The sequence below is a fragment of the Cygnus olor genome, chromosome 4 (genome assembly GCF_009769625.2).
Source record: "Cygnus olor isolate bCygOlo1 chromosome 4, bCygOlo1.pri.v2, whole genome shotgun sequence".
NCBI lineage: Eukaryota > Metazoa > Chordata > Aves > Anseriformes > Anatidae > Cygnus > Cygnus olor.
The window spans coordinates 33,112,321-33,126,915 of record NC_049172.1 but is presented as its reverse complement, the minus strand read 5'-3'; the positions used below and the strand labels follow the sequence as shown (position 1 = coordinate 33,126,915).

The 14,595-nt window shown below is 41.9% G+C and overlaps 1 protein-coding gene across 10 annotated transcripts in view; it reads left to right on the top strand.

Moving 5' to 3' along the window:
* The window catches only part of FHIP1A (FHF complex subunit HOOK interacting protein 1A), a 96,125-nt gene that overhangs the window by 69,282 nt on the left and 12,248 nt on the right, over positions 1-14,595 (top strand). For all 10 annotated transcript variants that reach the window (XM_040556652.1, XM_040556654.1, XM_040556661.1 and 7 more), the window contains 6 exons: positions 1,683-1,850; positions 5,682-5,761; positions 7,218-7,405; positions 7,922-8,959; positions 12,505-12,683; positions 12,964-13,102. In XM_040556652.1, the coding sequence (XP_040412586.1) occupies positions 1,683-1,850; positions 5,682-5,761; positions 7,218-7,405; positions 7,922-8,959; positions 12,505-12,683; positions 12,964-13,102 (1,792 nt within the window). The remainder of the gene's footprint in view (positions 1-1,682; positions 1,851-5,681; positions 5,762-7,217; positions 7,406-7,921; positions 8,960-12,504; positions 12,684-12,963; positions 13,103-14,595) is intronic.

Below are 14,595 nucleotides of genomic sequence, written 5' to 3'. Positions count from 1 at the left end.
ATCCTGGTGATTTATAACTTTGGGGTGCTTGATCTCACAACTTTTTTTTTTTCCACTTGAAATTTGTAGGAGAAGGAGGAGGAGTGAATTCATAAACTGGATTCTGAGTTGGAGGATTATATGTTAATAGATGTTCTTTCAGGGAAGATCTGTTTTCTCATTTCTGTATTGGGCAGCACTGAACATACAGCTACAGATCTAGCAAACATGTGTGGCTGTTGTTTATTTAGCTTTACAAAGTTCACAGAGCCAGTGAAAATGTGCCGTATTCCTTTCCTTTCACTATTATGTTTTAGTGCTTGATTTTGACCAAAATAAACTGAGAAATGAACTCGCTTATTTCTGGTGAAAAATGTTACTGTTGCAGCTTCCGTGGTGTTTTGTTTCTAATACCAAAATGGGCTAGTAGTCTGCTGCTTGATGTTAAGGATGTTGGAGCAGAGTATCAGAATAAAGCCTGAGAAAGAGAGGGAATCAATGACCTCAACTTCAGAGCTACTCTGCATTCTCCTCGTCAGTGCCCCCTCTCCATAAGGTCTGCAGGCTGTATACAGCATTCCTATGTTCTGTGTAACTGGCCAGAAGCAGCTTGTGATCTTAAATGCTTTAAAGGGAGCGTTTGCTGGATGACATTACTGTGCATGAAGCTAACGCGCGGCATAATGGAACAGGGATTTTAATATTTAAGGCATGTTACGTAAGTGCTGCCCTTCTGAGTCGCTTCTAAATCCTCTTAGTTCTTAAGTGACAGCTTTGATTCTTTTTTTTAATAAAATCAGTCTTTTCATTTATCCAGCTAAGTTTGGTAAACAAAAGATGTTTAATACTTCCTTTCATACAGAAAGATTTTTGTGTATGAGGGTTTATCTCTATACACTTAAGCTTATTAGGTTCCTGGGTAACTATTTTTAAAAAGCTGACTTTGCAACAGCAGTGTGTGGTGCAGAGGTGGCCTTTGGAATTTGCTGTGCCTTGCCAGTGCATACTGTCAATAGATAAGCTCCAAAAGGCTTGCATTAAGCAGAGTAGTATGGGCTATCCAAATGGTATGCAAGCGTCGCGTGGATATGGGACAATTGTGTTTTGACATACAAATAGGCAATAGCAAACACTTCGGTCTTTGGTTTGCATGTGTGTGGGTGTATACACACACCTTTTAAAAATTGAGTGAGATGGAAAATAGTGGCAAAATTGTGGATAGACATGTTTTGTTTTTTTAATTTATTTTTTAAAGCTCCGGACCTATGAGTTTGTACTGTGCTTTGATTCTGCTCTGTTGTCATTTATTTTTAATAACACGGTAGATCCAGGTATTCACATCATCTGAGAATGCTTCTGAGGAATGGCAGAAGTGTGATTCAAAACCCCTGACACAGCAGAAATGTGGTGGGGAACTTCTAGCAGGATTTGGCTTGTAGTATTTCAGCATGTATGAGATCTGGGGTGTTGGCAGTTTTGGGGAGTTTTTATTTCTGGGGAAGCAAGACATAAGAAATGGGTTCAGAATGCTTACGAGTAAGTCAGAAGCACATTACTTCGCAGGTTTAAAAGCAAGGGTCTCAGTATTTTGTTGGCAGTGTATGGAGAGCTTAGGGTGGATGCTGAGTATCGTATACTTGCAGGGTAAGGATGGATGTTTTGTGTGCACAGTATGTTTGCATTTGCCTGTTATTTCCCTGTAGGTGACTGTGGAAGAAGTGATGGCTACTACCGCATACCTGGATCTCTTCTTGCGTAGTGTTTCAGAGCCAGCCCTCCTCAAGATTTTCCTCCGTTTTATTTTGCTGCATCGACATGAGAATGTGCACATCCTAGATACACTTACTAGCCGAATCAACACGCCATTCCGGGTAAGACAAGCAGGAGGCAAGGTCAGGTGCTCAGTGTGGATGCAGGTTAACTAATTAAATGGGAGAGCCTGTGTTTGCAGCGAGCATTTGTCTAACTAGGAATTTTCTCCCCCACCCCAAATGTGTGTTTTAATGTTTTGTTGTTGGTTGGTTGGTTTGTTGTTTTTTTTTTTATGCTGGCAGCTAGCTATGGCTGCAATGCTGTGCTGAGAAGTTGATAAATGTGTGAGGTGGTCTGACCCATACACAAAATGGGATAGAGGGAGATGAGGGCTTTTGGAAGTTTGAATTCTGTTAGAACTCTAAAGGGAAATTTGCAAGTATTTTCATTCTGGATATGGCTGAATTAGTGCTGCCATACATAACTCATCCCTAGGACTTATAATCAAGGTGAGGTGCATTTTTGATGTTTGGAGTTCTGCCTAGCAGCAAGTATTTGCAAATGATCTTTGTAGGAGACAGCGGGAGCCCTGTAAGGATGTCTCCAAATTGCTGAAGTTGTGATTGCAGTATTGCCAATATATTTCTCAGGACACAAGTGTGCATTGTCGTAGCATGTTTGCTTAACAGAGATATTGCTAGCTTTCTTGTTTGATTAAAAAAAGGCACTTTCTTGCTCAAGTGATTAGATTGCCACCTCCTTTTCTTTCTTCACTCCTTCGTGTAGTAAGGTTTATCTCAAATTTGCAGTGAGCCCCTTCGCAGTATAGGCACAATGCGCCACAGTGACTGGAGAGCTAGCTTACAGAGATAGTCAAGTTACCTTTGCTAACAGTTTCATCTTCTGGCAGAAAATGAATACTTGTTGCACTGGACTACCCTTCTGAGCCTTGCTTGGCTGGCAGCCTTGGCTGAATCTTCTGTGGTGCACAACTTCATGGATGAAATATTGTATAAAGTTTTAGGGCAAGAGAAAGCAGAACACGAGCACATGCATTAAATCTGTGTATTAGGAACAGTATCTTTGTCTGGAATTTGTTTGGAAATGAGAGTGAACACAAATATGGATATATGCTGTTGTTACTGCATTTTTAAGATGGATTAACTCTGAGAACTGAAATAGCTTCTGTCGACAAAAATGCAAATGCTGTTGTCTCTGCTAATCATTAATTACTGTTCCATAGGCAAACAAGATTGGAATTCTAAAGACTTCTCTAGCCCTGAGTAACTCAGGATCCCAGCCAAAATGGTTCTGTGATACTAAATGAGTTTTCTGCAGTATAGCTTGGCCAAGTACAAAAGCCAGAGCTGCAGCCTTCTGTGTGGTTTCCATAGCACAAAAGCTGTGTATGTTATTATTGCTGAAAATACTTATTAATAAATCACAGGATTAAACTTATGTACAGACAGGTGGCCAAATACGCTTGTAAATACTATCCTCTTTATCTCCTGGTAATACATTCAATCTTTTCTTTTTATGAAACGCAAAAATAGACTAGCTTTTCTTCTTCAGAAGGTTCTTGATTTCTCATTTGTCCTTGCAATCATATTGCAAATGTTTCCCTATAAACTGCAATTCCATAAATACAGGAAAATTTAAGGAATTGGCAGGTTTTGCACTCTGAGTGTATGAAGAACAGTTAGGCTTGGCTCTCAGTTATTCTCTCAGAGGAAATGAGAATTCCCATTTTACCCCCACAACCCCTCACTAAAACACTCCTTTCATGTCAGGATCTGACTTCTTCCACAAGCTTGTTTTGCAGCTCTTCGTCTCTGCCCCCGCATTCCTATTAAGAACTGCAGTTCTGGTTGTTTCTTCCTTTCTTGCCCTTTCACTTTTTCTATTTCTGTAGGCACGAGGTCTTGGACTAACAAGCACCCTCCTGTCGGCTCCTGGTACGAGTGGTGGAAGGGCAATGAATTTGAGCTCTGCTTTGCCTCACAGCAGGCCAGCTCATGACTGTTCCCAGGTTATTTTCGCTCTGTGCCTGGCTAGCTGTCAGCCATGCTTTATTACCTTCATGCTTGTCCATATCCCAGCTTGTTTTTTGAGTGCAGGGCTTACTCACGTTCTCTTGTTCTTCTCTGGGTGTTAGTTGAATGACCAAACTAGGGAAGGCAATCAAAGAAATGTTTGCTTTTTAGAGGCTATCAGGTGAAGTTCATTAAAGCTTTACTAGTTAATAGTTCCACAGAGATAGCTACCAAGTAAGGGAAAATGTATGTCTGTGTATGTATATTTTACAAGAAATCTGTGCATTTCTCTGGTCTTTGTCACCATGGACAGTTGATCATTCTGTAGGACTGCTGAGTCACTGGTCTGAAAAAGAGAAGGGAAATGGTAAAACAAAGAGTCTTTTAAGTTGACGTTCTCAAGAAAGCATGGGCTGGAGAGAGGAACATAGCAATGTGCTGTTGCAGAGCTAGCTCAGAGCATTTTATCAGTGGGAGTAGGGAGAGTGTAGAGAAGAGGAGGAAATTCCACAGTTGGGAAGAGAAGCCTTGCCCAGGAAGGATGCTGGATTTAATCCTGAATGAATTACAAAGGACATTCAGTGACTGAAAAGAGTCAGAAATCATCTATAGCTTTTTCTTTATTTTGTCCTAATTTGTTTCTTTTTTTTTTTTTTAGCTATTGAGAAGTGAGATTTATTTCATGTATTAATTATGTGATTAATATAGTGAGAGGCAAGATTAAAACCAAAATGAAACTCTAGGAAGGAGTCAACTTATGCTAAATAATTCTCACAAGAGTCAACCTGGTCCTGGGATCTAAGCCAACTGTGAGATGCTGTTTCCAAAAAAGAGCAGCACAGGAGCACATGCCCAAGGGAATAGGTGTAAAGAGGCAGGGAAATGATGGTGCTGTTGTTCACGAAAACCAATGAAAGATAAGAGGTCACGCTTCTACAATGTTGGACGCGTCTTTGCAGTCAAGCAAGCATCTGTTAGGTAGAAATATACTGTATGATAGTTTTGAAAGTGGTATGTCTTATTTAGACATTATTTGTGACCAAAAATCCTGTAGAAGTCTCAAGTTTCTAGTCTGTCCTAAAGCTAGTGTGAAAATAGGGTGCCGATCACAAAAAGGGTATGATTTTTGCCTCTGCTGCACGTGACTGCTGAAATACTTGATTATGGGTGTGTTTGATCAGGCCTTTGCCAATAAGGCAAGCACGCAATTCCAGTGAGGAGTCCTATTTTTCTTTTCCTTTTCCTTAGTCTCACAGAAAGGATCTTTGTACCTTGCCATGGTTCCCAGCCATTCAAATGACCTGTAATGGCAGGATTGGGAGCAACTCATATGGAGTGGATTCCAATAAAAAACGACTTGCGTAGTCCTATGTCAGTAAGCTATATTTTTCAAGGCAGTAGGGTATAGAAGCGTTTAGTTTTGTAATGTGCAGAACACTAATCGTTCCTAACACGTAAAACAACCAAAACTTGAGGTGGTTTATAGCTTTTTTCAGAAAAGACTTTTTGTTGATTTAAGTTCGTTGTCAGGGGTAAACCCTTGCACTTTACATTGTAAGTAATGGGATTCACTGATTCACTTTATGCTGAATTAAGCTGATAAATTAGGAAAAAAAATAAAGACTGGTAAATTGTTGCTTTGAGTTTCCATATAATTTAATGTTAATACCTTTTAAAGAATATTTCTTTTTTTTAATAGCTTTTTTGAAGGAAAATTCTGGATCATGTTTTGCCAAAATGTAACATGGTATGTGTATAGCTCTAGACAACTTAATAAAATCCCATAGGGGTACTGACAGAATGAAATAGCATACTAACAGTAACTTAAAGCATTATGTTCTGGCAGAGTCACTCTGTTATGCAGAATGGAAAGGTACAATTTCCAGATCAAAAACTGAAGCATTTATCATTTTCCAGCTCTGTGTGGTCTCCTTGGCACTGTTCAGAACGCTTATTGGCTTGCATTGTGAAGACGTGATGTTGCAGCTAGTTTTAAGGTAAAGCCCAAACTCTTCTTTCCACTTTTCATTCTAATTCTGGGACATGTAATCTCAGCCTATGGATGCAGAGTTAGATGGGGGTTCTCCAAGACAGCAGAAATGCAAGCTACTACAGAGATAAGAATATTTACGGTTCTGCCAAAATATGCTAGACCTGTAGAAGCGTGATTTATGTCCTGCGATCTTCAGGAACAAGAGATTTTTCATGTGATTTATTTCTATAAAAGTGAGAGGAGAGAAGCTAAGAATATATTTATCACCTTCAAACTGCTTATTCGCTGCTTTAAAATGTATAATTCTTCTCTCCTGCATGTTTTCTCTAGTGTATTATATATACAGAGGACCTATATATTTGCTTGCAGCTTCCATCTCTGTTTTTTTCACCTCTGCTCAGTCCCCAAGAATACTTCAGGTTCCTGAACTGTTGTACATAAATAGTTATGTAATGTGCTAGACACATTGATTATATATTACTGCTAACTGTTTGTTCTATGGGTTGCTTCAGAACACTACAATTATAATTGAGTACGTGTATTAGATTAGAGTTGATTACTTATGTGGAAATCCTGGTGTAACTAAATCAGGCTTTTAACGTTGTGGAAGGTGTGACTGTTTCAGGTACCTGCCTGTCCCTCCACTGATAGGTGTTAGGGTGAAATTCCTTGTAGCTCTCTGACTGTTGTGCCTCGGAATGGTGTTAGGAACTCTGTGAACACAAGTTAGATTGGGACTCCCCTGCTAACAGCAGTACAGTTGAGTGCTCTTGTTTAATCTTTTGTTTATTTAGGGAATCCTTTAAAATTTGCTTGCATTTTAAATGGCAAAACATCAGCCCAGTTAACACTAAGGGTCTTAATAAAGTTCTCTTAAAAAGTTAAACATTCATTGCTTTAAAGAAGTTAAACATGAGAATGTTCTTCCTCTGTTCCTCGTTCTCCCCATAGCTTATTCCCTCCTCTGCCTGAGAGCTCTTGATCTAGTGCTGTAAAACACCTCGATGACCCTTCCCTCCTTTTTGCTGGCTGCTTGCCTGGCACATGTAAACCGGCTCTGTGGTTTTCCTAGAAAAACAAATAAATTAAGGCTTCTGAGACAGAACTCATTCATAATGGGACCAAACCACCCGGCTAGCCCTTGACTTCTGCCCATCCTACACTTCCCCAATCCCTTCTTACAGCAGGCTTGCTCTGACCTATGAAGGAGCGTTCGTTTTCCCCATTCTGATGCAACTGATTTCGTATCTCTACTCTTCTTGACAGTTACACATTGAACTGTAGCCTCACAATGTAAAGAGTCAGGGTTTCATGCTCTTGAGAGGTTTAGGATATGGATCACTGTCAAGATTATTGTTATTTCTTTTAATTTGGAGTGGGAAGGAAGGTGGAAAGGGAATTTTGTATGCGTTAGCTTTCTCTAACGTGAAAGGATGTAATGCTAGACACTGCTCTTTCAGGTATCTGATCCCATGTAACCACATGATGTTGAGCCAGCGGTGGGCAGTGAAAGAGAGAGACTGTTACTCTGTATCTGCCGCAAAATTGCTTGCCCTGACACCAGTCTGCTGCTCCACTGGGATCACCTTGACTCTAGAAAGCCAGGGAAAAGATTATATTCTCTGGACAAAAGCAGCACAAACTAAAGGTAATTGTTGCTCAGGGGATGACCAGATCATGAACTGAATTGAATTTGGCAGCAACTCATGGGAGGAGGTGGAAGAAAAGTGGTGGGTAACAATAAACCGGGCAATTAGGCTGCACTGGAAAGCTTATTTAATTCCTTCCATGTGTCCAGGCCTATGGAAACCTTATTCAACTTGGGTAGCTGTTAAAATATGCATTTGTGAAAATAATGTACAGATACGATGGCGATTCTTGCAGCTTCACAAGTGCTTACAGTTGCTTTACAGATTGGATGTGGGCTGGTCTCTCAGAAATCTTGAGTTACAGTGCTGACTTGGTAGTAGGAACAAGTTGTGCATTTATGATCAAATCTCTTATTCTTTGATCTTCCTTATTGGGTGGATCTTCCTTATTGGGTGGATCTTCTTATTGGGTGGTTGGGGCTAAAGACTCCACCTGCCATGTCTTAGTGACTGTCTTGCTAGAGAACTTTTGTGTTTTCTTATTGCGTGGTATGAGTAATCTTCTTTACTTCCAGATTCTGGTAGAGGCACTTCTGAATCCACCTGCATTGTGGAATGTGGAAGAACTGTGGATATCAGCTACCTGCAGTACCTGGGGGAAGCTCAGGAAGCCATCCTCCAGTGTCTGAAGGACTGTAAGGTTTGGTCTGCTTTATATGATGGAGTAAACCCTGATCCAGACACCTTTATCCAAACGCTTGCTGAGGAGAACAATACAGATGTGGAACACCCCATGTTTCGGCTCCAGCAAAGGACACCCAGCATGTGTAGCTCCTCTCAAACAACTCCGTTTGGTGAGAAGATGCAGCTGGAGCTAGAATGGGATGATAGCTATGACACAGGGATTTCTCCTGGTTCTGATGTGAGCTCGCCCCATCCGTATGATGATCTGGGAAGCACAGAGATGCAGCCACCTATAGAGCCACCAAAACACATTCAGGAGATGAAAAAAAATGCTATTATGCTCATCAAAGGATCTTACATAGAAGAATCAGACTTTCAGGATGATGTTATGGTTTACAGATTGTGTGCCCAGAAGGATACTCAAGATGATAACTCCAAGGAGAAAACTTTAAATGTAGCCAAAGAACATCAGGTTGAAAGCCAGGCTGTTGTCAACGGGCCTCTTGAAAACAGCCAGCTGGAAACGGACTTGGATGAGCACAGTAAGAGAAATTCAAGCTTGACTCAAGGTATAATGAAAGAACATATAAACCAGAAAATGGCTGAGACTGATCCACAGCCAGACTTGGAGTTGAAGCTTTCTCCTCAGGAGGCAGATCATAACTTAAGTGTAAGACTGCTGAGCACAGATGGTGAGGATTTCATTGCACAGTATGACAAAATTATTAAGGAACTGGATCCAAATAATGCAAGCTTGGAGGAGGAAAAGTTGGACACTCCTGACCATGTGTCTCCTGCAGAAGAGGAGGAGGACTTTGAGAATTTCTCAGCAGACACCCCTTCTGCAGAGAGTGTGTTGTCTCCCTTTGGACCTAAGGAGGATCCCTCTCCCAAGCGTGCTACGAGGAGCCAGAGTGCTCCGTTTACAGGTGGAATGTCCTGTTAGTTACATACATAACAAATGTGAGAAGGCATGGTGATTAACGGTGGCCAAACGAGATGGCACTGTGCAGTGCACAGTGCAAGCACAGAGCAAGGAACAGTGTTGGCACTAAGGAGGGTATGCCCAAATAGCTGGGACTGGCCCAAGGAGAGTGAAGGAGATGCGACAGGGAAGTAGAGCAGAGCAGTGTAGTGACATGAAATTGTGGTTGCTCAGTTCTTTTGGGGCTTTTAGTTTTAATTGTTTAAAACCTTGCGGTTATGTTGCTTGTGTGTCAGCACCGTTGCTCTAGGGGAAACTTGGTGGTTGAAAGAGGACCGGAGTAACTGTGCTAATAGACAGAGCCCGGGTAAATGATGCGTTTTTCTGATGCCTTTCATCTCTGACGCTGTCGATGCGGCATACCACCATTTCCCCCCTCAGCTATTTCACGTTTTAGCACAAGGTGGCAGCACGGGTGCCACGTCTGCCCGTGCCTGTCTGCGTGCACTGCCCTGGCATCCCGCTTCTCAAGCGCCAGGGCAGCCCTTGCTGTTGGCACACTGCGCTGTCATGTGCCAGACAACAATTTCAGCTTGTTCTCCAGAGACTGGCCAAAGCACTCCGGAATGACAGTGCTCCTGGAGGCTACACTGTGCTTTTGATCTGTGCTTGTGCAGCTCCTTGCACTGCAGGCTCCTGATCTTTAATTAGGTCTCCTAGATACCACAGTAATGCAAACAATAAAAAAATAGTAGCATGTCTAGGTTTTTCTCATCCCAAATGAGACTTCTGTAATCTGACGTCTCGTTCATTTGGAAGGAGGGGGGAAAACATTCATTTGTATCCCCTGAGATGCAGCCCTTTCTGGTCAGCTGTGGCCAGCATGCCTGGCACTGCCTCTTAATTGAAAAACTCAGCCTGTTTATCCAGTCCATTTGCTATTTTCTCTGTGGTGGCAATTTCCTTGTATTAGAGGCTAATCACATTCAAACCTCTCCGTTACCCATTATCTGCTGTCAAATGTAGCTCAAAAATGTTGTCCCTGTCTCACATTCTTCATCCAGTCCCTTCCTCCATTTCTTGCTTTTAAAAACAAGAAAACAAAACCCAACCAAACCAAAAAACCACGCTTTGCTCCCCATCCATAAAGTGTCGTACTCTTAGGCTGCTCACCTTGCTTTAGTGAAGGTCTTGGTGATCCTTGGTAAGGAGTTGCTCATAAAAATGGCTCAGAAATGTGGGATTGCAGGATCTTTCAAATATAATTATATTTAATGTGGAGTGCTACATTGCGTATGTAGATGTGTGGGATAAAGATTTTTGGATGCTTTCAGTTCTGGGGATGGTGACATGGGATGGATGGGGCTTCCCGCTGCAGAATCAGCTAACCAGATGGAGGCTCTCACACCCAGAAACTCTTAGCAGTGCAAAGATGCTCTCTTCAAGCTCACAGATCTATGAAGAAAATGTCCCATTGATATCTATATCCAATTTAAAAGTTGTTTTTTTTTCTTTAAAAAAAAAAAAGGTCCAATTTAAGGTTGAAAACTTAAAAACTACAATCATCCCTGTTTGCCCTGGAGCAAGAAAGAATGTGATGTTCAGGAACAGGAACATAGTGCATCACAGTTTTTATCACAGTTTTTTTGTTTGTTTGTTTTGTTTTTTTTTCCCATAAATCAGTGCTCAACTTCATGGCCATGTGGAGATGAAGTCAGGAAAGGAATATATTTTTTGTATTTTCATTGGTTTACTCCACTTCTTAACTAGGCAGGCTTGCAAATTCTTAGTTCCTCCGATTTGTATTCTAATAATTTCTTGAAGAATTTTATGTTGGTAACTGCTCTCAGAATGGCACACAGCATTTGTTACAGATGTCTAACTTCAGCTTTACCTACTCACACCTGAAGTTTGACCTACAGGAGAGGAACTGTGAGCTACCTCAGCTGCCTCCACTGCAACCCCTCCTGACAGAAATAGGGGCACGTTGTACTGTGGTCCTCAGGAGCTCTGTGAAAGTGTCTCCACGGACAGGAGAGCAGGAAGCAGTAGGTTATGTTGGGATGAGAGTAAACTGTATCTCAACAAAAGGGTTTTGAGGCTTCTCTGTTGTATCCCCAGGCGGGGGGGATTCCTGCAGGATGTGATACCAGCCTTCACTCTGACGGTTGATGTGGTGGTTAAAAGGTAGCAGCCACATAAATCTCACCTACGCTGGCCCTCCTACCTTCCCTCTTGTGTGTGGAGCTGTGCCAGCGTTAGCCGTGACGGATCGCTCTCAGGGGAGCGCTTGCTTTGTACTCGCGGTCACTATAAAACATAATAGACTGCAGCCTTTAGTGGGGCTCTTTTAGGCAAAGCGGCAGTGCAGGCACTTGTGATTTGATCCTTGCTGTCGTGCTGGCCCCATACTGCTTTGGCCTCTGCCGTGGTTTACAGCAGCGGTATAAAACCGGGCTGAACTATGCCCAGGTAGCTCGAAGGCAGCTGTTTGCAAGCCGAGGGAGCGGGAATGGGCTGGGATTATGCCTGCCTTCTTCACCCTAGAAGTGTCGGTGGCGTGTGTCTTGTGCTGGGGCCTAGGGTGGATATTAAGCATTTGTCGCACTGTGACCCTGTCACCTAGGGGTTCCCCTGGTTTTCCTGAGGGGTTACGCGCTCAGGGTCGTGTGGTGGGGCTGGCTGTGGGATGGGGGCTGTTCCCAGTGCTTTACTTGAGATCAGGTCACCCCTCAAGCACCCCACCGGCAGTGCCATCCAGCAGCACGTATGATCTGGTGAAAGGCACGCTCACCTTTGGACAGGTTTGTTAAGCTTGAGCAGTACAGGGCTTTGTGCCCTGGTGGTAAATGCCTCTGTATTTCAGTGGTTATCCTCCAACATGAATGCACAAGCTAAAGCTATTATTTATTGCTGACATTTATATGATAAAGACTACTTTTACAAATAATTTTGCTTATAAATCTATCTTAATATCTTCCCCGCTTTGTGTGACTGTTCTCAGTGCTGAAAATGCATTTTCTTGCGATGTGAGCTATTGCAGGTTTTGATTTTATGTTTAGAGTAGCATTTCTGGATTTTCTTTACAAGAGCACAGATTTTTGATAAGACTATCTGCCTATAATTTACTTTGTCGAGTCCTTCTGTGGAAATAAGGCACGATGCCAGTAAAAAGGACGGATTCTTCAGCGGTACCATTCTGATTAACTTCAAAAGGCATGGAATGACAGACCATAACATATGAGGCTAAATCCTTATTGGCATATGTAAAGTAGAATGGTTGTGTATGTTAAATATGCTGTTAATGTAAGTGGCTAGCTACTCAAATGCTGCTACTCATGAAAGCTTTTAACATCTCTGTTAACTCTATTTTGTCTGTTCAGTTATGTGTTGTTTTCTTTTTTCTCCTTGCTGGCTTTAATTAGCATGTAGGAGGTCTGATTTGGTTGGTTATAATGATCAAAGTTCCTTTTCCATGCTTATTTCCTGGATCTTAGGATTTTTCTTCTATGAAAACAAAGGCATTGGTTCCTTCTCCTTTTCTTTCAGGACCGTTTATCAGCGTGGTGTTGTCAAAGCTGGAGAACATGCTGGAGAATTCCTTGCACGTAAATTTGCTGCTTATTGGGATTATTACTCAGCTGGCAAGTTATCCACAGCCTCTTCTTCGCTCCTTTCTGCTCAACACCAACATGGTGTTTCAGCCTAGCGTGCGGTCACTTTATCAGGTATTTGACCACAAGTCATGCCTATTGGAACAGTATTTTTGGTGTCTTGTTAAACTTTACTGTAGCTCTTTTCAGTTCCACCTGTTCTTCTCCCACCTGAGAGCCTTGCATCTCATTTCAATGTTTTAATGATCTTTTGTACAAGGAACTGGAAGTTTTGCATGGCCATAACTTCTGTTGCAACTCTTCTTTAATGCATCTAGAGAAAGCCTGAGTATTCAAGCTGTGGTTGCACAGGGAGCAAGGGAGTAAAAAGTAATTGTTGCTCTTGTTTTGGCAGGTGCTGGCATCTGTGAAAAATAAAATTGAACATTTTGCTTCCATTGAAAAAGACTTCCCAGGTCTTCTCCTGGAGGCCCAGCAGTACTTGCTTTTTCGCGTAGACATGTCTGATGCAGCTGAGGACTTGCTAACCAAAGGTAAATGTTAACCGCACTTGGAGGAGTGCTGGGTGGAATGACTCACCAGTTGCCTCTCCCATTTGCTACAGCATGATTAAAAGTAGGTGTGGTGCATTATAAATATCATTAACCAGATGTACCGTTCTGACTTGAAACTGATGATCCTCAGTAGGCCACAGTGTATGGATCTGTTTGGATATTCTTTACTCTTTAGAAGCTTTTACTATGTCGTTGCTACAGAAAACGTCTGTTTAAAGGAGTAACAAAATCAGCTCTTGCTTGGCTCGCTGTCAGTTTGGCCGTAAACAAACTTGCTTTCAAGGCATGAGGTGAGGTAGCATATGTGCATGATTTCATTTTATTTTTAGCCTGACCTTCTGCTAGTCATTGGTTCTTTTTTTTTTTTTTTTGATAGATGTAGGGAGGACAGAAATCCAGAATAAATTGGTTTTGGTAACAATTGAATAAGGCTTCATATCATAGCTTGGGCTTCAACTGAGGGAGATAGAGATGATCCAGAAAACTTCAAATGTGCTTTCTTGAATGAAAACATAAAACATAAAAATAAATGGGGGGATATAAGTCAGGGCACTTCAAGAGCAGTGGGGAGTTAAGCAGGTATTACCCCAGCTTTCCAGGGGACTTTGCAACATCTGCTGCTTGTCAAGGACAGTGTGTGCTACACCTGTCTTAACAGTTAACAATACTTACACTGCAGTGAGGGAAGCTAATAAAAATGAACCAAATGAAGAATCTTATCTTATAATTAAGAAATTTCCAGAAGCAGCTGGGTGACTGGTAGAGTTAGGGGCTCTGCTCTGGTAGCATGTGGCTTCTCAGCTTGTTGCTGAGCAGGCAAGGTTGGGGTGCAGGTTTTCCTTAAAACAAATAAACAAAAAAACCTACCACCACCACCAAAAAAATAATTCCCATGCGATGAGAATGCATAGAATTTAGTGAGAGCTGTGACCAGAGGGAAGATTCAGCACCAGGGTTCAAGAGGCTGCATTTACATGTGTTCTTATGCATCATTTGGAATCAGTAATGATCGTCCTGCCTTGCCTATACCTCTGTGAAGATGTTGTTTTCCTTGGATTTCCAGAGGTGTGCAAGGCAGGACTTATGTGCCTTCTTAATTGTGTTTACATTTTTCAAGGCTCTGAACAATAATTTACCTAGTTGCTAGTCAGAGTGGTGTGTGTTTGTGTGGTTTGCAGCACATCTGTTTTGCAAAATTACGATCTCGCCAAGGCTGCCTCTCGAAGAATTAGCCTGTAGAAGGCGCGTGCTGTAAATGAGCTGTGTGTTGCAAATATCGGTAGGGGCTTAGGCTCTACGTTCTGGTGCCATAGATTAGAAAGCCGTACAATTAGGTGATGTTGTAGCTGGCACGTGGGAGACAAGATTAGGAGGCAACATTAAATGTCCTTTTTTTCAGGTGCTGGCAGTAAGAACTTTATATAATGCATTCCCAAAAGAAATTCATCTGTCTGAGAAAACTCGCAAACCTT